This window comes from Uranotaenia lowii, chromosome 2, assembly GCF_029784155.1.
Source record: "Uranotaenia lowii strain MFRU-FL chromosome 2, ASM2978415v1, whole genome shotgun sequence".
Classification (NCBI taxonomy): domain Eukaryota; kingdom Metazoa; phylum Arthropoda; class Insecta; order Diptera; family Culicidae; genus Uranotaenia; species Uranotaenia lowii.
The window spans coordinates 388,599,228-388,623,455 of record NC_073692.1 but is presented as its reverse complement, the minus strand read 5'-3'; the positions used below and the strand labels follow the sequence as shown (position 1 = coordinate 388,623,455).

The 24,228-nt window shown below is 36.8% G+C and overlaps 2 protein-coding genes across 31 annotated transcripts in view; both read right to left on the bottom strand.

Annotated features, from left to right (window-relative positions):
- LOC129746673 (ryanodine receptor) overlaps window positions 1–24,228 on the bottom strand; it is a 146,039-nt gene extending 121,811 nt beyond the window's left edge. For 23 of the 30 annotated variants that reach the window (XM_055740500.1, XM_055740494.1, XM_055740505.1 and 20 more), the window contains exon 1: window positions 23,695–24,019. The gene's annotated coding sequence lies outside the window, so the exon portion shown is untranslated. The other 7 variants (XM_055740510.1, XM_055740522.1, XM_055740499.1 and 4 more) reach the window with 6 other exon arrangements.
- On the bottom strand, window positions 482–2,536 carry LOC129743257 (uncharacterized). Its single transcript, XM_055735241.1, has one exon. It carries the CDS (start codon window positions 2,534–2,536, stop codon window positions 482–484), a length of 2,055 nt encoding a protein of 684 aa, XP_055591216.1.

Below are 24,228 nucleotides of genomic sequence, written 5' to 3'. Positions count from 1 at the left end.
GTGCGACACGACGCATCAAACACTACTGGTAGCATTGTAGATATACTTTCCGGTTTCAACACTTCGTGATGAGGAAGATAATGACCAAATTCGAATTTCTGACACATAATGAATCGTTTTCCGACTTTTCCTACTTAGATAGGACCATTCTGACAAATATCAACTGACACATCTTCTGAGCATCCGCTCATATTTCCCATCGACAAATTCTCATTGAAAAAACTTTCAAAACAAGGACTTAAGTTCTGCCCTTTGCAGATTGCCTTTCTTCCAAACTGAGGAACCGACTTGTCGCTTTTCCGGCAGATTTACTAAATTGGTTCAGGTTGTTTTTCGGTAAGGTGACGACGAATTTACCTTCCGAATTTCTCACTGTGATTCCTTCGAATCTCTTTTCAAAAACTGACAAAATACTACACAGTTCTAACTCCCATAATTTGTCCAATGTCTTCCAAATTCTCAGTACAAATAACATTTTTGTCTACGCAACAGTTTCAAAGGAACTATCCGGAACTCTCCCGGAAACAACCCATCCAAACTCAGTTTCTTGCAGGGTTGGACCATCGTCCAAAAATTTACATTTGCCTGAACGCAACAAATTGTAGAAGTATTCTGCCCCAATAATCATATCTATCGGACCCGGGTTCCAAAATTCAGGGTCCGCCAATACCAAATCATGAGGAATCTTGATCCCACTAAGCGATACTTTGGTGGTGGGCAGATTACTCGTGATCTTAGGCAACACATGGAAACTTATATCTTCCGAAAACGAAGAAATTTCTGACACACGAGGCCGAACTCTCGCCTCAACTGACTCAATCGATTTAGCTGACTCATTTCCAATGCCTTGGACTCTCAAAACATTCCGACTTCTTCGGAGATTCAATCTTTTCGCAAAGCTTTTCGTAACATAGCAATATTCAGAACACGAATCCAACAGTGTTCTCGCAAACGAATGATTACCAAAACGATCTTCAACACGCACTACAGCGGTTGACATCAAAACTCGAGGCGAACGAAATTTAGCGCTTTTCGGCCTTGGTGCCGCATTAAAAGTAAAAGAATTGTCTGTGGTGTGTTGTGGTTGAGTGTGGCGAATGCGTGTTTGTATTATGGGGTAGGAATTAGTGGAATTCTCTTGTGCTTGAGGATTTGTGTACGAAGCCTGACTTTGTTGATCCTGTCTAATCAACTCTTGTTCTTGACCTTGACCAGAAGGTCCTGAGCGATTATTATTACGATATGATTGACTGTTGACTGTCGACTGGTTTTGTGAAACGGAGCTCTGACTCGAAAAACTGTTCAAATTTTTGTGCAACATCGAATGGTGCTTTCTGTTGCACTCACGACATGGTCCTTTGCTACAACGATCCGCAAAGTGACCGGAACCCAAACAATTGATGCAGAGTCGCTTCATCTTAACCACTTCAAAACGCTGAGGCACCGACATAGCTCTAAATTTGCTGCACGCAGAAGCTGAATGAAACGAATTTTCACAGAACACACAGTTGTTCTGGAATCTTGACGAAGTATGTACTGTTGTCCGCTGTCGACGAATCTCGGTGTCTTCATGCCTACTCGGCACAATCGATTGCAGAACCAACGCTTGATCTCTCAGAAAGTCCATCACTTTCCGGAATGTCGGCACGTCTTTAGAGTTATGATGACTCTCCCACTGACGAAGGGTGACCGAATCTAGGCGAGCGCAAACCATGTATGCCAGAATCGTCGACCACTTCTCTGTGTCTTCGCCTATCTTGCCCAGCATCTGAATATTTCTGTCGAAATCACTGACCAAGCGATTCAAAGCTTCTCCGCTTTCTTTCTTAAGAGGTTCGATGGCAAAAAGTGCGTCCAAATACGCCTTCACGATTAGCTTCTTATTTTCGTACCTCTTCTCTAGCATATGGCAGGCTATCTGGTAATTATCGGCAGACAGTTCGATGGAGCTGATTTCCTGATGTGCCTCTCCGCTTAACGCTGATCGCAGGTATGTGAATTTGTCGACTTCGGAGAGGTGTTCATTGTTGTGGATCAAACTATCAAACATATCCCGGAATGGGATCCAATCCCTCAGTTTTCCGTCGAAAACTGGCAACTTGATGTCCGGCAGCTTAACACGCGACATAGTGTCAGCTCTTCCTGCAGATCCAGAAGAACTTGACGATTCGATCTTCTTCGGACGGAGGGCAAGGAGTGCTGCTTTTACGGTACAGTACTGCTCTTCGACCTCCAGCGTTTCCTCGTCGAATTTTGCTTCGCGCTCAGCAGCCTGCCTCTGCAATCGCCGTTTCCTAGCTGCATCTGACTCCTTGGCATCGTCCTTCTCCCCGTCACTATCAGCTGCATCCAAAATTACTTCCAGTTTTTGCCTTACCAAATAGTATCTCTTTATTACCGACTCAAGCAGACTCAATCTGACTTCAATCTGGCTCTCATGCAGCTCAAGATTGAAATTACTGACAAAATTAGCAACTCCCTTAATGGAGGCTCGCAACTGACGCTCTTGTTTCTTCAAGATGCTGAAATCCTCCATTTCCACTCACACTTTTCACTTAATAGTAAAGTAATTCAAGATTTGCTGAAGAATTCAATAATTCACAGCCCACAACGTGAGTGAAAATCCACAATAAATTTCACACAATCACAGCACTAATCGATCCGTCTGTGATATCACTTTATTGGATCTGAATCAAAATGAATTCTACCAATAATTCCGATCCGACACAAAAACTGACTGAATCACCAATTTGATTCACTTAGGATCTAACACAATCTGACTTATTTGATTCACTTGAATCCAAACACAATCTTTGACCAATTTCAGATAACCGATCTGACTCAAACTTCAATGGATTTTCTCAAAATCCAACCAATATTCAGACTAAAACTGACTCACAATCGCTCGACGTTTCACAAAACCGACCTTGACTGGGAATCGCGACTTGACAGCCAAAGCGGAATCAACAATTCGAAAACAAGAGTATCGAATACCTCAGGGAAGTGCACAAAGTATAAATCAACTACCCAAATACAATGAAAATTCCAAATTTTATTTTTAGCCACTATCTCAAAACCAAAAATCACACACCAACAACCACAGACATGCGCTACTTATCCTTGTTTTCCAATATCCAGCCAAAACTGTCCAATAATCCGTCCGATTATCCAAAGGTTCGACCAAAAAACTCCAAAACGGCAATTCTGCTTGGGATCCACTGGCACCGTCCTCTTTGCTAGGCCCAATCACTAGCGTCCGATGTAATCAGGAATCCGCGATGGCGATCCTCCTCGAGAATAGCGCTTTTTTTGTCTTGTGCGCGTCCAAAATGACGGCTCCTTAAACAATTGGAGCGTCCCACAGCAAGCACAAAATGTCCGGTACGAAATGGCAACACAAAACCACCGCTGAACTGTCCAAAATGTTCAACAAATTCACTGTTCGATCCGGTTCGAAGGACCAGAAATGTTTTATAATGCACTAGAGTGGACTGTAAACACTCTTTCATAGGCTTTCAGCAAACACGACACCAAAACTTCACCCCGTTCCGACGCTGGGGGACCAATTTAGTTTGCCCAATTATGATGGTTTTTCGGACGAGTTAAAAAATCGCGACTACTCTCGGTTGTGGTTGGGTACGAACTTATGCTTTTATTGCCGTTTGTTTTTCATTACCAGTTCGGCTCTCTGGTTCTCTTCTTTTGCTAGGCGGTGTAGCAGTGAGACGTGAGAAATTGAGTAGTTATGCCTGTTAGCACGTCTCACTGCTGGGGGTTCCACAAACAACGGAATCAAGTTTCATTTCAGAACAGATTGTGTCTTCAGGATTAAACTCCCTTCGCACTGGATTCTAGTCTATGGATACTACAAATACTGTTTTTTTATTTAACTGAAAGAGTATACTATTATTCAAAGCATAAAAAGAGTTTAAATATTATTCAATTGTCTTATACATTTATTCTTATCGAATCACAAAAAAAAAGTTTATTCACAGCTAGTGCTTTTATTCGAACCATAAGAATTCAGCGATTAATGATGTGGACTGATTTACGGTCTTTCTAAATATGAATGCGGATACAACAAAGTTGTTTAAATTATTCAGATAAATTTAGCTGTGTTAATTTATATCATTTTGAGAGCCCGTTTTTCTCAAAGCCATCACTCAAAATCCTTTCAAAACAGGTTATGCTATCTCGAAAAGAGGTAAAAAAGTTTAAGCATGTATATGTTCTTCTCGACTGTCAAATTACCTGTCACTTAGTTTTATCATGCCTACATACACTGTTCTAATTAATGAAACAGTTTTTCAACTTGGCTTGAACGCTAGTTTTGAAAGCGCATTGAGTGCCTTATTAAAACAGGTCCCAAAGCACTTATAAAAACAGGAAAGTATTTGTTTTATTGAAGCTTTAGCAATACTTTTGCAACCTTTTTACAATACTCTTAAGATAGTGTTTGATTCAAATTTTAGCAAAACTTTCCGGGCTTTTTTAAAACACACGTTATAGAAGCATTTCCTGTGTTACAATAAAATCGTTTTGAAAATTGGATGCCATTCAAAAGTCTTCATAAAACAATGAAAATACTCAAAAAAGCAAATAGGCTAAATCTGTGTTACTTGAGATGGGATTCGAACCGAAAAGTTTTATCGCCGATACCAGGAATCGAACCCAGTACTCTTGGCTTACCAGACTCGTGCCAGCCTATCCGCTAGACCAACTTAGCATTTGAGCTTTGAATGAGATTTGTGAATGTCGACAAAATACACTATCTAAAGTGAGCTTGTGATATAGCTCAGCTTGCAAGTTAGTTTTCTCTGCTAAGCAGATGTTCGCGAGTTCGAGGCCAACAGTTGACCGGATATAAAGTCACGAATGCCATAAAGATAGTAAAACGACTATGATCGAAACAAGAAAAAAATATCAATAATTAAAGCTGATAGAAAAAACTGATTGCACTTCTGAAATCAGGACCCCTCCAAATTAACCAAAATGTTCTCTGAAACTCTTGGATCCACGAAAAAAGTTAATATAGTAACGAAGTGTGAAAAAGTGATAAATATCTTCCTACTCTTAGTTCTTCTTTTGATTAAAAAGTGCCTTAATTTTTGATAGTTTGTAGTACCAAATGTCCTTAATTTTTTTCGATATTTTATTCTGGTACGGCTTCTTATGATAAATATTGTAGGAACTTTTTTCGTGCGACATTTCCTAAAAGGATTCTCTGTGAGGAACTTCTTGATAGGACGTTTCTTTTGGGGGCTTTCCTTGAGAGAACATTACTAGTAAGTAGTGATGTCAACCTTCCAGATTTTGTCTGGATTTTCCCAACTTTTTATACTTTCGTCAGACATTTTTACAGGTTTCCAGACTTCTAGACTTTTGACATTTCTTCCAGACAATTCCAGAATTTTAGAACGAAAATTGTACTACAAAATAATGAATTTTTTTCAATGTTCTTGGCAAAATGGCCTTGAATGACCCGAATTCGTTATTGAGAAGTGTTTACAGACTGTTTATAATGGGAAATGCTGCGTAGATGTATGTGTAACTAACCCTACTATCAAAAAGTCCAAGGCAAGGATAGTGTTTGTCATCAATACTTGATTATTGTACGAGCGTAGAGCAGTATACCGTCAATCCGCAAAATTATGATCTGCTGACCAAAAAAAGACCGCCACCTACAAAGTTCGTTATTAGGACTTTTCCAGATATTTTTTCAAAATATTCCAGAATTTTTGAAAAAACAGCTGGCATCTCCGCTTATGAGGTAAATCTCTGAGAGGTTGTTCTCTGCTAAGAAGGCATTTTCTTTAAGGACATATTTCCTGTATTGCCATCCAGTGTGAGAACACAAACACATACAGTATCTCAATGAAACTTGATGTTATCCCAAAGAGATTCTTTTTAACTTTGAACGTATATCTTTCGAGGATATGATGGCTCGCATCTTACAAAAGCTAAACAAACAAATTACAGAAAGTGTACAATGTATGCACGTGACCGAGATTCGATCTCATGACTGTTAGCTTATAAGACTTCAAGGCTACCCTCTACGTCACAAGCTGCGACCACTGTCATTCACTGTATGTAAATTTCATGATCAAACTTTCCCTGTGAGGAATTTTCATTAATGCTATTTCAATGTAAGGATGTTCGCCGTAACGACATTTCAAATAATACAGCAGCAAGCAATCTGTTCTAAAAAGCTGAATTAAAATGGAAAAACATATTTGAAGGATAAGATTCCCTGTAAAGCGCAACAAAGCTGTTTAAGAAATTGTGTTGTTCTTATTATGGTGAACTGTATTTTAAAAGATTTCATATATCTCGTTGAAACAGATTTGATTCAGGGACAGATTTGATGCGCTGAGTGAGAAAGTTGTTTGTGTGCAAGTACCGATGCGAATATAAATTTCGTGAGTAATTTCGGTCACTTGTTGACGGGTTTTTCCATGTGAGCAACTCTCCTACTGCAACTCTACAACTGTTGCTGAACTTGATATTAAACTAGAAATAAGAACAACCCTAAACTAAAAATTCTTTGAGAATATTCCCTGTCCGCAATTTTATTTCTGGATATGACATTTTGTGAGGATATTCTCTGTGAGGAAGTTTCCTTTGAAGTATGTACTCTTTATTTTTATTTTTTCATTTATTTCTTTTAATTAGATACTCAAAAGTTTAAAAAAGCCTTCGATCATCAAAATTCGTCATCCGCCAACCGAGGTCACGGTTGAATATTCATCAAATAAATTACCTTATTGTAGTTGATTAGACCAGTCAGGTTCCTCGTGTGTCCGACTTTTTGGGGAACCTGCCAATCCGTTTAAATATGCATGACCATCATCCGGTCGAAATGATTCAGTTTGAGGTTATTGCAACCTACCTACCTGTTATTCGTTTTTAGACCCATCCAGTACCAAGTTGGAATATGAAAAAAAAAAAAAAATGAAAATAGCGACGACGGGGCGTCGCGAGGAAAAAATGTTCCTCGAATTTGGCACCATCCACATTTCGGGCGGCACCAGCCATTTTTCAAAAGATGGACATCGGCGGTGTTCGGAAAAGTAATGGTGGTTTAATGTTTTTTTTATCGTTTCGATTTTTCTCTATTGTTGAGAGGATGACCGTTTGTCTTACGGTTGAAATTATTTTTAGAGTTTTTGAACTTGCTGACACAGACTGTTTCACGGAACGTTACTGTTTTGATGTTTGAACGAACTTTTCGGGCCAACGACATCAACAGCCTAACCGTCATGAATGATTTAATTATTTTCGTCAAAATTTTATTATTAAATCTTTCATTACTCTTTAAAGTTGAGGGCCATCTTCAAAATTCAGCTCACCTAAAATGTTTGCACAGGAAAAAGCAGGTATCTGGGGGAAATCCTAGTCATTGTCATGAAACGTGCCCTGAATTGATGCTCCCCGGCTTTAGTGGCTTTTCTCGGAGTATTCTGGTGAGTGAATTTGATGGCGGAATGGCTGTTTTCGGATTTTAACAGCCTCAGGGATTTGGAATCTAGTTGAATCAATTTTTTCTGTTCCGAGCTCACGTTCTCATCGTTTGTGGTTTTGTTCCTATATTTTTCGTTCTAGATCGAACCTAAGTGGAGAATGTGAATACTTTGAATTCTGAGCCCTTAGCTTGAATTCTGATTCTAAATCTGACTTTTGGGGTTCCAAAAAGTTTTAATAGTTAAAAAATTTCACTAAGCTTATAGTTTCAAAAAAACAGGATGAAAGCATTTTCCATAAAACACCAGCACTAATCTTAATACGCGAATACAGAACGATTTCGCTGAATCAGACCGGGCGCCATGAAGCAATTAATTGTTGTTCCGCCATTAATGCAGGCTCAATTTATGGCTTCAAATGGAAATAAACCACCCGACCAAATTACACCCACCGGTCTACTAAAAGCAGAATAGGCCCTTCTTTGCATTAGGATCAAGTAAAAGCGAAAGCATATTCGAAACAGCGAATTAAGCGTTTTATATTCGTTATCTTAATTAAAAGTGATTTATAGAAGAATGGCGTCAAATGTATGCTTTCTAAGGTACACTTATAAGTTAGCGGGCATATCATACAATCTTTTAGTATTATATAACTATTTATTGAAGAGTTTGGATTGTCAGTTCGAGAAATGTTTGTTTTGTTTATCTTTGATAGCAAAAGGCAACAAAATAAACATTTTTCCAAGGCGCAAAGAATATAATAACTCATTTTGACCAACTTGGGGGCACTGATTAGAAATATTCATTTTATTTCCATAAGCTCTTGTTTTTCAGATAACTTTTGAAAATTGGTAAAATTTAGCTGAACAAATTTGTGCACTTTTTTGGCAAAACTGTAAGACATTACAATTATTTTGAAAATAAAGGTTTTAACTTAATTATCAACTTTCTCGAAGACCGCGAATAAGTTTGACTTCTGAAAAAAAAGTTATTAAAATTTTGACTAAATTTTAAAGAAGACAAATCTTCGATATTTTTAAAGCCCCTAGTTAAACCGGTTTGCAGTCTCCAACAAGGTTGTAAAATGAGTTCAAATCTTAAACATCAAATGCTCAATGACTTTCTTTAAATATGTTAGAATTAGTTGTAATCATATCTATTCAAATTTTCCAAAATTGTAGAATTTATTTTTTTAAAGCGTTGTATCTCTGAAACAAAAATATTTCGGCATGTTTTATTTCCTGGATATTCAAGAAAATACATTGATTCAAAATCAACTTTTAGAATTTAATCCACAGAATGATTTTTTTCATTTTAAGTGTGTGTTTCGTGCGACGCTTGCACGCTAACGATTTTTCATTCATTTTTGGACAAAAAAAAATGTTTTCTGATTTTTTTTTTGAAATTTTTAACTTTAGTTTCGATAAACGCAGCAAGATAAGCAAGAAATCTTCTATTTTTTCCATTTTGAGAATAATTTCTTTGTGAATCATTTCAATTTATCTATTGGCTAAATTATATTCACTACAGTTTTCATGTAGGTTTATTAGTTTATCAGTTAACTTAGGTCAATTTTTACCTTAACTGACAAATTTTAAAATTTCCACACGCCATATCACCAAAACCAGAGGTCAATCACCTCTGACAAATGTTTGAAATCTTCCAAAATCAGTTTTCAAAACCCGATTTAATACACTTGACAGTGGATTGTAGCTTTTCTAACCAGGCTGTTAATTATGTATGAATACATATGACTCAAAATAATAAACAAGTTATAGATTTTTATATTCTGAATCATTAAATTATGATTAAAAAATTTCAAATGCAGTAGATCCAGAATGATATGAAAAAAAAAAAATTGAATGAGTGAATATGAGTGAAATTGTTAATAGGTAATATTTTAAACTTATCATAATTTTCATATTTACATAGTTCGTAACAAATTGGTGGTTTTTGAATGACTGGGTCCTGAAATATGAAATTTGGTGAAATAAATTTAATCTCAAGGTTTTCTTTTTGGAGTTACAACATACGATATGTTCAAAATAAAGAAGATACATAAAAAATAAAGAATAAAATTTAAAAACAGATTACCAACCATGTGTTTTGAATAATTCAATGTTTGTTTAGAGTAACTGCAAATTGTCAAAAACTACCAAATTTCGTAAATTTACAACATTGACAGAACTGGCAAAATTTAAAATCTTGACGAAATTTACAAGATTTGCCAAATGAACAAAAATGACAAAGCCGATAATTTTGATCAAATTGACAAATGAAAAAATGACCAAACTGACAAAAATGACTAAAATTGTTGAAAATTACGAATTAATAAGATGGACAAAATTGATAAAATTTTAGGAATTTTGTATCTTTTTTCAATTTTGTCAGTTTTGTAATCAAGGTTTATAAATTATGTCAATTTATTCGATTTTTTTAAATTTTGTCATTTTTTTTTTCAATTTTATTCACAAATTCCGAACTATACATGCAGTAAAAATAGCCAATATTGTCAATTTGGTCTATTTTTTTTTATTTTTAAATTGGGTCAATTTTTTTCAATCTTCCAATATGGTAAATATTTTTAATTTGTTTTTTTTTTTAATTTGACATTGGTCATTTTTATCATTTTTGTCATTTTCATGAGTTTTACCAGTTTTGTCATTTTTGTCATTTATGTTGTTAATGTCATTTTTGTCATCTTTGTCATTTTTACTTTTATTGACATTTCTGCCATTTTTATAATTTTTGTCATTCTTGTTAGTTTTGTTATTTTTGGCATTTTTGTCATTTTAATCATTATTGTTATTTTCGTCATTTTTGTAATTTTTATCATTTTTATCATTTTTGATATTGTTGTCATCGTTGTATTTTTGACATTTTTATCATTTTGTTTTGGTGATTTCTATGTCTGTTGTACACATTTGAAATTTCTTTCATTTAATTAAATTTGTCATTTTTGTATTTTTTGTTTGTTTGATATTATATTTTATTTTTTCATTTTTGTTATTCCAATTATTTCAATAATTTTCGTTTTTCCTTTACATTTTTCCATTTTTATCATTTTTGTTATTTTTATCATTTTTTTTTAAATTTTCTCATTTTATTATTTTTGTTATTTTTATCATTTTCATCATTTTGGTCATTTTTGCCATTTTGTTACTTTTGTCATTTTTATTATTTTTGTAGTTTTTTAATTTTTGTAATTTTTGTCAATTTTGTAATTTTTGTCAGTTTTGTAATTTTTGTCAATTATGTCATTTTTGTCATTTTTTGTTATTTCTATCATTTTTGACATTTTTGTCATTTATGCCATATTTTGTCGATTTTGCAATTTTTGTCATTTTTGTCATTTTTATCATGATTGTCGTTTTTGTCATTTGTCTCATTTTTGCCGTTTTTGTCGTTTTTGTCATTTTTGTCATTTTTGTCATTTTTGCTATTTTTGTCATTACTGTTATTTCCGTGGTTTTAAGCATATTCCTTGTCAATTTTGTCGGTTTTTTTTATTTTTTTATTTTTTGTTTATTTTGGCGTTTTTGGTCATTTTTATCTTTTTTGTCATTTTTATTACTTTTGTCATTTGTTCCATTTTTGCCGTTTTATTTTATTTTTGTTATTTTTGTAATAACGTGGTTTTTTATTTTTATTTTTGTAATTTTTTTCATTTTTGTCATTTTTTTGGTCATTTTTGTTATTTTTGTCAACTTTGTCATTTCTGTTATTTTTATCATATTTATCATTTTGTTGGTTTTCATGATTTTGGTCAGGTCGTTTTTTTTTTGTCATTATTTTCATTTTTGTCATATTTGTCATTTTTGTCATTTATTGTCATTTTTATCGTTTGATCATTTTGGTAGTTTTCATCATTTTTGTCATATGGTTGTTTTTAGTACATAATAATATTCATTTTTGTCATATTTGTCAGTTTTGTCACTTTTGCAATTTTTTATATTTTTTGTCATTTTTGCCATTTTTTGTCATTTTTGTTGTTTGTGTCATTTTTGTCATTTCATCGTTTTTGTCATTTCTATCATATTTATCTTTTTGATCGTTTTCGTTTTTTTTGTCATTTTTGTAATTTTTTGTTATTTTTGTATTTTTTTGTAAATTATGTCATTTTTGTCATTATTGTTATTTCGTTGGTTTTTAGCATATTCGTTTATTTTTGTCATTCGTGTCAATTCTTTCATTTTTGTCATTTTTCCATTTGTGTTATTTTTGTCATTTTTTTTTGTTATTTTTATCATTTTTGTCGTTTTGGCCATTTTTATGAACTTATTCATTTGTTCCATTTTTTTGTCTGTTTTTTTCATTTTGTCGCTTCAGTCATTTTTGTCATTTTGCGATTTTTGTTTTTTTTTGGCATATTTAACCTTTTTCCTTGTTAACATTTTGGTTATTTTTATTTTTTTTATCATTTTGGTTTTCGATCGAAAAAGTAGGTTTCATTGATATTTTTCATTGCGTAATCCTATGTGTTCTGTTGGAATTTAGTAGCATATCTCTAGTTAATCCTTTTTCCCATAAAGTAAATTCCACCACTACACTTCCGGTTAAAAAGTCAGCCAATTTGCGAGATTGTCATCATGATTTAAACCCCCTTTTCAGCTCATAATTTACGATACACACTTTAGTCCTTTCACAGCTATTTTTTATACCACAAGCCAAAAAAAAGGTAAAAAAACCAGTATTCATAAAGTATCATCTGGAATGACAAATGCTGCACCACTTTCGGGAAACGACGACGGCGACGCTTGACACAAAGCTAGGAGAGGACGTCGTCCATTTGTCAAAAGCTCGCGTAAACCACTTAAAGCGATGATGGCGGCACACCGAAAACCGTAACAATCAAACTACGGTCACGGATATTAAGATAAAACCTGGAAAGGTCTCACGCCTTTTCCAGGTTCCCAGTCTCTAACCTTTTATGAATCCTTTTGTTTTCACCTTCGTGTTTGTGCTGTGCCGGTGGAAAAGTCAAAACGATTTGGTTGTGTTTTTCTTGGGGGTTTTTTGTTCGGCTTCTAGAAGAAAAACTACCTAGCTACCATTCAAGAAAATGCGAATTTCCACTTGTTGTCCCACTACTGCTGGGTCTGCCTGCTGGCTGGGACTGTAAAGCTGCAAGGTAAATATGAAGGTCGAATACTGGACGGATAATCCAACTTGGCTAGCGCTCAGACCTGGTCCTAAAACATTGGCCAGGTGTGCACAATATAATTGAGCACAGTGAGTTGATAGTTGGAAAGCAGTGGACAAAATTTAAAGCTATCGATAATAAAGGGTGTCCCATTAAGTCTAAGCACGATTTTTATACATCCCTGCTCATTCCGGATGACGTTACAACAGCTTATTTCTGTTGTGTGTTGTTGTATAAAGTTCAACTTAATACTCTGTGTATCGTGAGCTCCAGTTTTCATAATTCTCGTGAAACCGCAAAACTATCGTGCAAAAATGGTGCACTTTCTCCAACATTTCACTGAGTCAGTTGGCGGAAATGGTAGAAGGAAGAAGGTGGTAGAAATGCAATTTGGAAGTATGGGGAGGAAAGCAGTTTCGTGGACCAAAAATATCTGAAATGAACCCAGGTCAGGTGAACAAAACTTTGGACCGGGAAATCATGCGCATTTACGCCAGTAGGAAGACTGCCCCAATTCGGGATGTGGCCACAAAAGTAGGATCTCCTCTCCGTACCGTCCATCGTAACAAGGTAAGATTGCGTCTAACGACTGAGAAGCAGCATAAGCCGAAGCGGAGTCAACAACAAGCTGTTTCTGTAAAACCAAGAGCGCGTGAGCTCAACTGCTTTGTGTAAAATCGGTGACAAAACCTATTGCAAGTTTGATTACAAAACGCTTCCGGGTGACCAGTGTTACACTGTTAGAGATGACCAAAGTGGTAACGACACGGAGACTTTAATTTTTACCGAAAAAATCCAACAAAGTCCAGATCGTCCCGAATGAGATGAATCCACCACCATGAGATGAAAACTTTGAAAAAGACTGAGAAAAGTGGTCAAAATCATCCCAAATCAGCCCGTGATAAAGCAATGAGCAGTTTCGATCAAAAATTAGATCACTGACCTACAATAGACTGGAATCTAAGAAGACTATGGAGATAAAAAAAGTGAAAACAAAATTATATTTTCTCCTAAATTCTGCTTGCACTGTTAATTTTTAATCATGCTTAGACATAATTGTACACCCTAAATGTTCCATCTATGACAACCTCTTGAAACTTTTTTTTTATTGCTTCAGGCCTAGCAATTTCTATAAAATGCAAAAAGCTCATGGTACTTTACAAGGTTTCTCATCGAAGACCCTTGAAGAAATGTAGGCACGTGGATATTAGTAGACGGTGGACTACATTCTGCAATTGGAACTAGTGCAGAAACCAAGCTACAAGGTGTTATCAAATTCGCTTTTTCATGCTTCGTTCAATTGCCGGACCCTTTAAAATTTCAATTGTCGAGAAAATTTACTTTTATCTCCGTTAGCTTCAATCACATGTAGGTAACTACACTACTCGGATTTTCTCGTTGTGTGGGGCGCCAATGTCCCGTTTAGTCAGCACAACTATGAAGCTCTCCCGAGCGGCGCTCAAGCTCCTCCAGTATGAAAGTGATAGCGCAACCGGTAGGCTTCAGCTTGGTGTTGGTGACGCAGTGTGTTTGGTAGTCGACGCATATTATACGGCTGTGTGGGTAAGCGTCACACGCAGAGTTTGCTTGAGTGTCCGCGTCAGCAGGAACGCGTCAGGTCAGCCTAGGGAACAGGCTGCTAAGGCGAAGTGTCGTCAGCTATTATGATGGGTGGTTTCCTCGTGGATATCGTGCTACACACTCGTAAGTGGAGTAAACCGGCCTGTTGTTTACTTCAATCGTGGACCAACCTTCTTTAGACATGTCGCTTATCTGGATACGTCCGGGGAATCTCAATAGGTAGAGAGTTCTTTGGTAATGATCAAAATTGCACAATTGCTTCACAATTTGCAACGTTTTGCAGCAATTCGCACATTTTCTCTCTCACTCTCTACACAATAGTTTCTCTAATTTTAACTCAAATTTACTCATTTTCCCACCCAATGGCCAAAATTTGCCACAATTTCAATCATTGGCTGTACAATTTGTGTGATCATTGACGTATCTTCTCTCTCTTTATCTCACGCCCCCGGTTTAAGCTAGCGTGGAGGAAAAAGTGCAATAGATACGTAGGCCAAATGGCGAAGTGAAATATATTGTGATCCGGGAATCCGGATCCTTACATCTGGCAACGAGGATGGAATGGATCCTTCGATAAGAATAACCATTTATGCAATCTTCCAATGGAAATAAATTGTTGGAAACAAAGCAACCATCATGTGAAGGCGTATCACCCCAAGAGGTAGTTGTTGTGGAATCCCGGACTTTAACCCTTTTTAGGTTATATTCCAGACTGCCGTACAACTGACCTGATAGCTGGCTAGACTCTGAAAAGGTCAGTTGGGCTAGCAATTGCTTAACACCTTTGGTTGAGTTTTACTCTCACACGTTCTCTGTAATGAGGGAGCGCAAAGAGTGCATATATCACATTCTACCCTTTTCAATAATTGCTTCGTTATTATTATTAGTTTTCTAATTTTTATATTGCCATGGATTTAAACTAAGGTTGCCAGATTGCCCGGTTTTATCCGGGTGTGCCCGGAAATTCAATACTAAATTTAAGAACAGTCCGGCCCGGCCCTGTTGCCCGAATTTTATTTAAAAATGCCCGGATTTATTCACTTTATTTGGAAAATTAAACAAAAAAAAAAAACAACAAACACCTTCAAAACGAAATTTTTTGAGCAAGTTTTATAAAATTAATCATGAAAGGTTTTTTGGAAGCCTGAAATATTGTTCAAAATTTATCGAAAAGTTATGATGAAAAAAAATTTTTTTTAATTTTTTTTCTTGATTTTTTTTGAGAAATTTCTGAGTTTTGACAAAATTTGCCCGGATATTGCCCGGATTTATGGTCGTCAATTTAAAATCGGATGCCCGGATTTTGCCAGGTTTTTATATAAAAATTGCCCGGTTTGTCCGGCCCGGATACGTGCTGAAAAAATTCTGCAACCATAGTTTAAACCCGGCAACAATCTACTATCGATGGCCACGGGATAAAACCCGTCTTACTATCGGTTGCCATGAGCACAAACCCGGCTATAATCTTTTGCTGATGGCCATGGGCTCGGCTATGTTGCTAACTGTTATATTTCTCGTTTATTCTCGATGACCTTGGGCTGAAACCCGGCAACTGTCAATTCTGTATTTATTTTAATCTCAAAAACACAAATTTGAATTTCAAATTATAATACAATTTTCTTCTAAAATTAAAAACACAAATGCAGAGCTTGACCATTGCAGGCTGATGGTTCTACAAAACCTATTATAATCTCAAAATTAAAACACATTTGCCTTATTAGGCGGTCGAATCCCTCTGATGCCCTAATAGGCTGGCGGATTGATTTAAACCTATAAAAATCTTAAATACAAAACACATTTGCTCTGGTGGGCGGTCGGATTCCTCTTTGCCCTAATGGGCGGTCGAACACCATGCCCTGACGGGCGGTCGAATACCTCTTGCCTCAAAGGCTTGGTATGTTTCGCGCAAGCACTGGCCTCATTCCTCCCTTCTCCCTGAGGGAGGGGAAATGCCAAAAAGACACTCGCAAGGTTCGCCAATGTGGAGTCCCAGTATTCATCCCTTTTTAGGTTATATTCCAGACCGCCGCACAACTGATGTTGTCAAAATGTCGTCCAAGGAAGAAGAGCAGCGTATCAAAATTTTGCTCGCGCATCGCGAAAATCCGAGCTACTCGCACGCAAAGCTGGCAAAATCGCTAGAAGTTGCCAAATCAACCGTTACAAATGTAATTAAATGATTATAATTTTAATGGCATGTGCGGCGGAATGAAAACTAGAGAGAATTTATTGTATAGAAATTTGAAAGAAAGGTGGATAGACAGGCATTAGTGCGCCGATAGGAGAAAGCTTGATAGGTGTTGAAATTTTAGGCTAGAGGGCATGTTGATGAAAAGCTCCCATGAATTGCTCCCGCCTTAACTCTACACTAGCTAACTATACATGAGAAACTCAGAAAGAGAATTCCCATGTAAGAGAATCCCACATTTCATACGAGCAAAAACGTAGCAACCCATGGGCCTTCTGAGCTTTCCTTATGCGAGAACAGTTCTAGCGACGTTGCCATCTCTTCAGATTCGCTGCGAATAGTTGCTACTTGTCGATTTTTTCGCATTTCACATTTTATCTATTCCGCGTTCTTACTTTTTGGCCAAGTGTCAATTTTTGAACCGTATTTTCTTGTTGTATTTTTTCTTTTTGCCAATGATTGTTTGTTATATGATTTTAATCGCCGTAATTTGCCTGTCTATCCACCTTTCTTTCAAATTTCTATACAATAAATTCTCTCTAGTTTTCATTCCGCCGCACATGCCATTAAAATTATAATCATACAAATTACGGCGATTAAAATCATATAACAAACATTCATTGGCAAAAAGAAAAAATACAGCAAGAAAATACGGTTCAAAAATTGACACTTGGCCAAAAAGTAAGACACGCTCTCAAACCACTGGGCTCGCTATACATGGGAATTCTCTTTCTGAGTTTCTCATGTATAATTAGCTAGTGTAGAGTAAAGGCGGGAGCAATTCATGGGAGCTTTTCATCAACATGCCCTCTAGCCTAAAATTTCAACACCTATCAAGCTTTTTCCTATTGGCGCACTAATGCCTGTCTATCCACCTTTCTTTCAAATTTCTATACAATAAATTCTCTCTAGTTTTCATTCCGCCGCACATGCCATTAAAATTACAATCATACAAATTACGGCGATTAAAATCATATAGCAAATGTAATTAAAGTGTTTGGGGAACGTTTGTCGACAGCCAGGAAGTCTGGATCGGAGGGAAATCGAAAACCGGAAGCCGCTGAGACGACAAAGAGAGTTGCCGGTAGTTTCAAGCGAAACCCTAACCTCTTGCTCCGAGATGCCGCAAATAAGCTGGATGTATCGTCTACAACCGTGCATCGAGCCAAAAAACGAGCCGGACTTTCGACTTACAAGAAGGTAGTGACTCCAAATCGCGATGATAAATCAAATACGACGGCCAAAGCACGATCCCGGAGGCTGTATACGACGATGCTGACGAAGTTTGACTGCGTGATAATGGACGACGAAACCTACGTCAAAGCCGACTACAAGCAGCTTCCGGGACAGGAGTTTTATACGGCAAAAGGAAGGGGAAAGGTAGCAGATATTTTCAAGCACATGAAACTGTCAAAGTTCGCGAAGAAATATCTGGTTTGGCATGCCATCTGTACCTGTGGCTTGAAAAGCAGCATTTGAAGGCAAACTGGCTTTCTGCGGCGAAGAAGGTGGACAAGGTACTGTACAAAATCTGATGGCAGGGGTTAAGCGTAAGGCCCGGCAAATCGGATTTGAAATGCGGAAGCCTAACTGAATATTTTTCCTGAATTTTATACTAGTTGAACTTGAAAAATAAATTTAATTTGATTTTTAAAATAAACGATTTCACCGATTTATAGGCGTTTTCCTTTTATCATATTTTGACCGTATCACCCTTTAATTGTATGACGACACTATTCAGGAGCAGGAGATTCAATAGAAAAAATCGTTCGATAAACGTACTGAAAGAAAAGGCTAAACTATTCTAAATTTGTGCGGTATGATATTTCCGAGAAATAAAAATAACGTCGGATAGTTTAACTCCTAAGTTTAAATCCATTTATTCCAATGTTTCTGTTTTCAGAAGGATTAACAAACAAAATATCTAATTTCTTAACAACGAATTGCCTTTTCAAATTTTTTTCCATTCCATAATTGAGCTGAGATCCTTTTATTAAAACGTGTTAGTGAATATTAAATGAGGACCCAAATGTTTGCGTTGTTCACACAGCGTGTAGAATTGCAAAATGAGGAATCAAAATAGAAACTGCGAAGTGTCAAAAACAGTGAGGTCAGCCAGAGCGTGAATCGACCCATTATCCATTCGCGAAGAGCAAATGCAAAAGTGTTATCTCGTTTAAATATTTTGCCGAAAATCGAATTTCTAAGTCTCAATCGGTTTTCCGAAATACGGTCAATTTCCAGAAAGTTGTTTTTTCGGCCAAACATTTTTTTTAATAACACCAGATGTCGACGTTTTACGCATTTTCAAGTCATTTGATAAAATGAAGATTTTTTCGAATTCCTTCGGTGATTTTTTAGGGTTAAAAACGAAATTTAGGGCCTTTTGAGGCACTCCTAAATCAAGTCCGATTGAGCTGAAATTTCGCACAGGTCAGTTTTTTAGACTAATCTACAATATATTTATGGTTGGACTTCAAAGTTCGCCATGATCGATTTGGCTGCCTAATGACAGTATGGTTACATTTTCGTTGTCTGATAAAAGTTCAGATTTAGTCTTTTCAAAGGCAAATTAATAATTTACAAAACTATTTACCAACTGTTCCTCACGAAAGCCACCACGTGTAATCCCAAACACTAAAAACTGCTCCAATCAACTACACAGGTGTGCCCTGGGGTTTTCCCCAACCGATGCCGATGGTCGATGAGTTTTTCCTCTCGCACACGTTTAGGAAAAACGTTAAGCGGACTCGGTGGTCACGCTTTTTCGGCAGGTATAAATTTTTCCCAACATACACCCGGATAGCCAGACGACTGGCTGAGCTGGGAAGCAAAATTGATCTTCTCGGGGCTGTGCTAGTTTTTACGCATGGTGTCGAGGAACACGCAAATGTTTCTGTGTGTATTGGTTGAAGTGTTAGTGTGAGAAGTCGGAAAAATGGCTCGCAATGCGGTGTGCAACACATTTGGCACCGGAAAGGGGAGGGATTCGGCACACATCCGCTTTTTCTGTTTAGCATTGGCGGCCTGTTTCACACTCAGTAAATATCGTGAGCCGGGAACATTATGTTGCGACATTTTCGACAGAGCCAAAGGTCTGGCCACTACCTTCCGCTTTTCTGCTTAGCTCGGTTCAGCTCAGCTCAGCTGATGGAGATGATTTTGTTGTTCCGGCACGGTGGTTCTTGTCTGGGGATATATCAGGGCTCTTTAGCATTTTCCATTACGGCATTTATGTACGCTTTTTATGGTGCTTTGCTTGGAGCATAACTTTGGGCGGAATTTCCCTTTATTAAAATTGCTTTAGGCAACGCATAACATGAATTAGCGTATATTATGCTTTTTCGGTTGAAAAAGTTAACAAATTTTTTGGCAGTTGATTTTTAATTTGGCGATGTTACTCAAAGTTTGATGATATTTTTTGGCTTTTTATCCCTGAAAGCTGAAAAAGGCAGTCATAATCAAAAGTTTTTTTTTCTGAAAAATCGAATTACCAACCACAAGCCGTCGTCGAAAACGGCGTTGATAATGATGATGTAGGGGAAAACAGAGCAACTCGCTGAAAGCTCCCAAAGTTTCCAGCTGCTTCTTCCACCCACAAATGCGGTCCACTCCAAATGTGTTGATAAATGAAGATTGATGCAAAACGTAATGTCTCTTTTGGTGTGTGGCTTTTCTCTTGGTGACAAGTCACTTCATCCAGACAGAACAATTTATTTGGTCCGAGACAGACCATAATTTTTCAAATTTTTTAAGAGTTTTCGCTTCTAAATGAGAAAAAATTGTCGATATTGTTGGCATTTTGATTGAAAAATTTGTTGCTATCATTAACTCCTTTTGTGCAATTTCTACAAAAACTCTCTCTTCGAATAGTTGAGCCATGTGAAAATTGTTCCCTTGACCGGAAACGGAAAGAAGAAAAACTTTTCCGGTTATGTCCGAAAATCAACTGCATCTGACCTGTGAGCTGCGGAAGACTTTTTGTTTCAACTTGGGTAAATAATCACAAAAGCCTGTTGCTACCTGTTCCGAAAAAAAGTTTCCCTATTTCGGAAAACTTTGTCAATGACATAAAAGGGGAACTTTTTGGACCGACTTTTGCTTTGACCTTAGAACCTGTTCAAAGTCCATAAGCTAAGGGATCAGTAAAAAGTTCGTTTTTAATTTTGTCTTTCTATTATTTTATTGACGGAAAAAGGTTGAAAAATCGGTTGAACATTTTTTTTTATATTTAATTCAACCAGTAAGTATGGCCGAGCTTAACTTAATCGCCATTTAGGAGATTACCAAGAACACTGCTCAATTTCAGCTGCCGCCAGTAAAATTGAGAAAGAACAGAGATCATAAAACTTGCCTATGCATGAAATGAAAATGGAGCTGGTGGTTGGTTTGCATTTCGTTGTAATTTTTTTTTTTCACTTTCTCAGTTGGAAGAAATAAAATAAGCGGACCCAGCCAGTCAGTCTATCATAATTCACAAGCAGTGATGGTGAAAAACTTGGTGCTCGACTATAGTTATTTTTCTTGTCGATTCTCACAAACGTTCATTTGGTTAAATATAGGAAAATTTGCTTTAGGCCAAATTGGACAAAGGCAAACGAAAGCTGTTGGACTGAAAAAGGAAAAGCGACCAAGAAAAATCTACGTCGCCTTTTCAGTGGTTTAGTACCGAGCTTCTTGAGGGCTAGAAGAAGATAAGATTAAACGATTTGTAAGCGAGACGCTAGACTACTAAAAGATTAGAATAACAAATTGTTAATTTTGTTTCATGGCGTTTTTACTGCTAAAAGAGTAAAGCAGAATCTGTTCAAAAACTCTCCAATAAAGATACATCATTGATATTCAGAGTTCAGATTCAGATTTCAGATTCAGATTTCAGATTCAGATTTCTGATTCAGATTTCTGATTCAGATTTCAGATTCAGATTTCAGATTCAGATTTCAGATTCAGATTTCAGATTCAGATTTCAGATTCAGATTTCAGATTCAGATTTCAGATTCAGATTTCAGATTCAGATTTCAGATTCAGATTTCAGATTCAGATTTCAGATTCAGATTTCAGATTCAGATTTCAGATTCAGATTTCAGATTCAGATTTCAGATTCAGATTTCAGATTCAGATTTCAGATTCAGATTTCAGATTCAGATTTCAGATTCAGATTTCAGATTCAGATTTCAGATTCAGATTTCAGATTCAGATTTCAGATTCAGATTTCAGATTCAGATTTCAGATTCAGATTTCAGATTCAGATTTCAGATTCAGATTTCAGATTCAGATTTCAGATTCAGATTTCAGATTCAGATTTCAGATTCAGATTTCAGATTCAGATTTCAGATTCAGATTTCAGATTCAGATTTCAGATTCAGATTTCAGATTCAGATTTCAGATTCAGATTTCAGATTCAGATTTCAGATTCAGATTTCAGATTCAGATTTCAGATTCAGATTTCAGATTCAGATTTCAGATTCATATTTCAGATTCAGATTTCAGATTCAGATTTCAGATTCAGATTTCTGATTCAGATTTCAGATTCAGATTTCAGATTTCAGATTTCAGATTTCAGATTTCAGATTTCAGATTTCAGATTTCAGATTTCGGAATTCAGATTTCAGATTCAGATTCAGATTTCAGATTTCAGATTCAGATTCAGATTTCAGATTCAGATTTCAGATTCAGATTTCAGATTCAGATTCAGAATTATTAATTACTAACAATAAGATTGAGTTTTTTTAAAATGAGACTTGTTTTGGGGGTTTTTAAATCACTTTTAGAGAGTTTCAATTTTATTTTTTCTAAAGACTGATATTTTCTAAAGAGATATTTTCCAAAATTTGAATTGGTTTATTGTGTAGTTTTTTTTTTCAAAATGGAATGTTTTTTTTGTGTAATTCACTTACCTGTTTTTATTTGCTAACTTTGACATGAGAACAGATTTATCTTCATTAATTTGCAACGACTTATTTTGCCAACCCAAGGCGCAGTCCCAGTAAAAATAAAATCAATTATTCACTTAATCCGCCTCCGTGTTTGAAATTTCGCAACTTGGTGACATTACTTTGTCGGCGGTTTGTCGTTCCTCTTCTTTTTTTCGATTTCTTTTGATCAATTTCGCGCAAGCAACAATCGTGATCGTTGATGGCCAAACTTCGCGAAACAAGTGCGTGTATTTTTAAAACATCGGAAGACACCACTACAAGTAAACATTCGATCGGAAGTCTGACAGTGACTTAGTGATCTTTAGTGAATTGGTTTTCTCACTTACACTCGATTGAATGAGTTCGGTGAGTTTGAAAATTTTCTCACTGTTTTTTCCCTAAACACTGGTTTGTTTATCAAAAACAGCTTGTTTTTCCTTTTGCTGTTTATGTTTTGAGCACTGTTTTTCTCTTTCGGCTTCGGGTTTCTCACCGATCGGCGAATGACTTCGGTTTCACTTATTCACGATTCAGAGCCGATCGATCTTTTGTTGATCCCACTTCGTTTGTTTGATTCGAGCCGAAGTCAATCGGACAAAAAAGCGACACTCATACCACGATCCGAAAGCTATGTTAAGGGTCGAAAGGTGCGCGCGTCGCTTTTGCAATTCTTCTCGCACTTTTCCACATCAGTCGTTTTTTCGAACGAGATTTTTCTTGAAATGAAAAACTTTTTCTGGTTTTCCTATAATGGCGGATTTCAGCTGTTTAAGGAAATTGTTGGCCCGGGATGGTTGGAAAATTTTGATTTTTCCTGTTAATCTTGCTTCCGGGAGTTGTTTGACGTTGAATTTTTGATAACTAACACTTCCAGTAGCTGGTGGTCTCTGGAACTCTTCAGTTTAACGAGTTTTGGAGCTCATGGATTACCTAATCCGCAAGAAATTTTCTTCTGGTGAAAAACGTGACTTTGGAGCTTTTCCACACTGTAATAGAACTTCACCTTGACTCGAACAAAAATGGCGTCCGAACGGATTTCTCCAGCAATTTGGAAGTTTCAAACGGAGCACTGTCCCCAAAGCAAAAACCGTAATCCACGGCCCGGTTTTTGCTCCGAAATTGAACAACCCGAGACGATCTTCGAAACGATCCTAACGGCTGGTCCCACTGCAAACAACTGAAGATATTTTAAGATCCGAGCGAATCAGTTCGCCCCTAACAGTTCGAAGCGCAGACACACCAGAAATATCACTTAGCGACCCGGGCAAATGGCAAATTCGACATTCTTCTCGATTCTTCTTGCACGCTTTCAATCGACTGACAAACTGCAACTTGTTCACCTTTTCCGGAAAATATTCCCCAAATCAACTGCCCCACAACCCCAAAACTCCATTCCCAACTACTTACACCAGAGAGAGCACGATCGAGAGCAGAAAAAATAAAACCAATCACTATCACTAATCGATCAGATGGAAAATTCAATCCACACAAGAAAAAAAAAAAAAAGAAAATCCACACCGCAGGCAAAGGAAATCTTCTTTGAACCGAAGAAGAACTAAAACTCGGGACTCGGACACTACAGCGGAAAAACGTTCGTTTCGAGGCGACGGTTTCGACGGTTCTGTCGCCTGTCCGCTCGGAAAAGTGGCTAAATTTAACACGAACTCAAACACAAACACGACTTTCCTTAAGGCGAGGAACAAATGCAACATTCACCATCAGACTAACAGCAAAAAGTAAGATCGCGCTTTTCCTCACAACAACACTAACAACCCCTCGACTCACCGATCACGCCGTTTTAATCACTTTTCATCAAGTGGTCACCGACGGACGATTCAAAAAGGAAACGAGGAAAACCCCAAAAGTAACAGGAAAATCCCTCGTCTCGAGAGCCGGTTACTGAAAAATAAATCCTATGTGCACCTGTGTGTGTGTGCAACA

Bases quoted from the DNA above. Each gene is read 5' to 3' on its own strand.
- LOC129743257 (XM_055735241.1), bottom strand. From the start codon at position 2,536: ATGGAGGATTTCAGCATCTTGAAGAAACAAGAGCGTCAGTTGCGAGCC.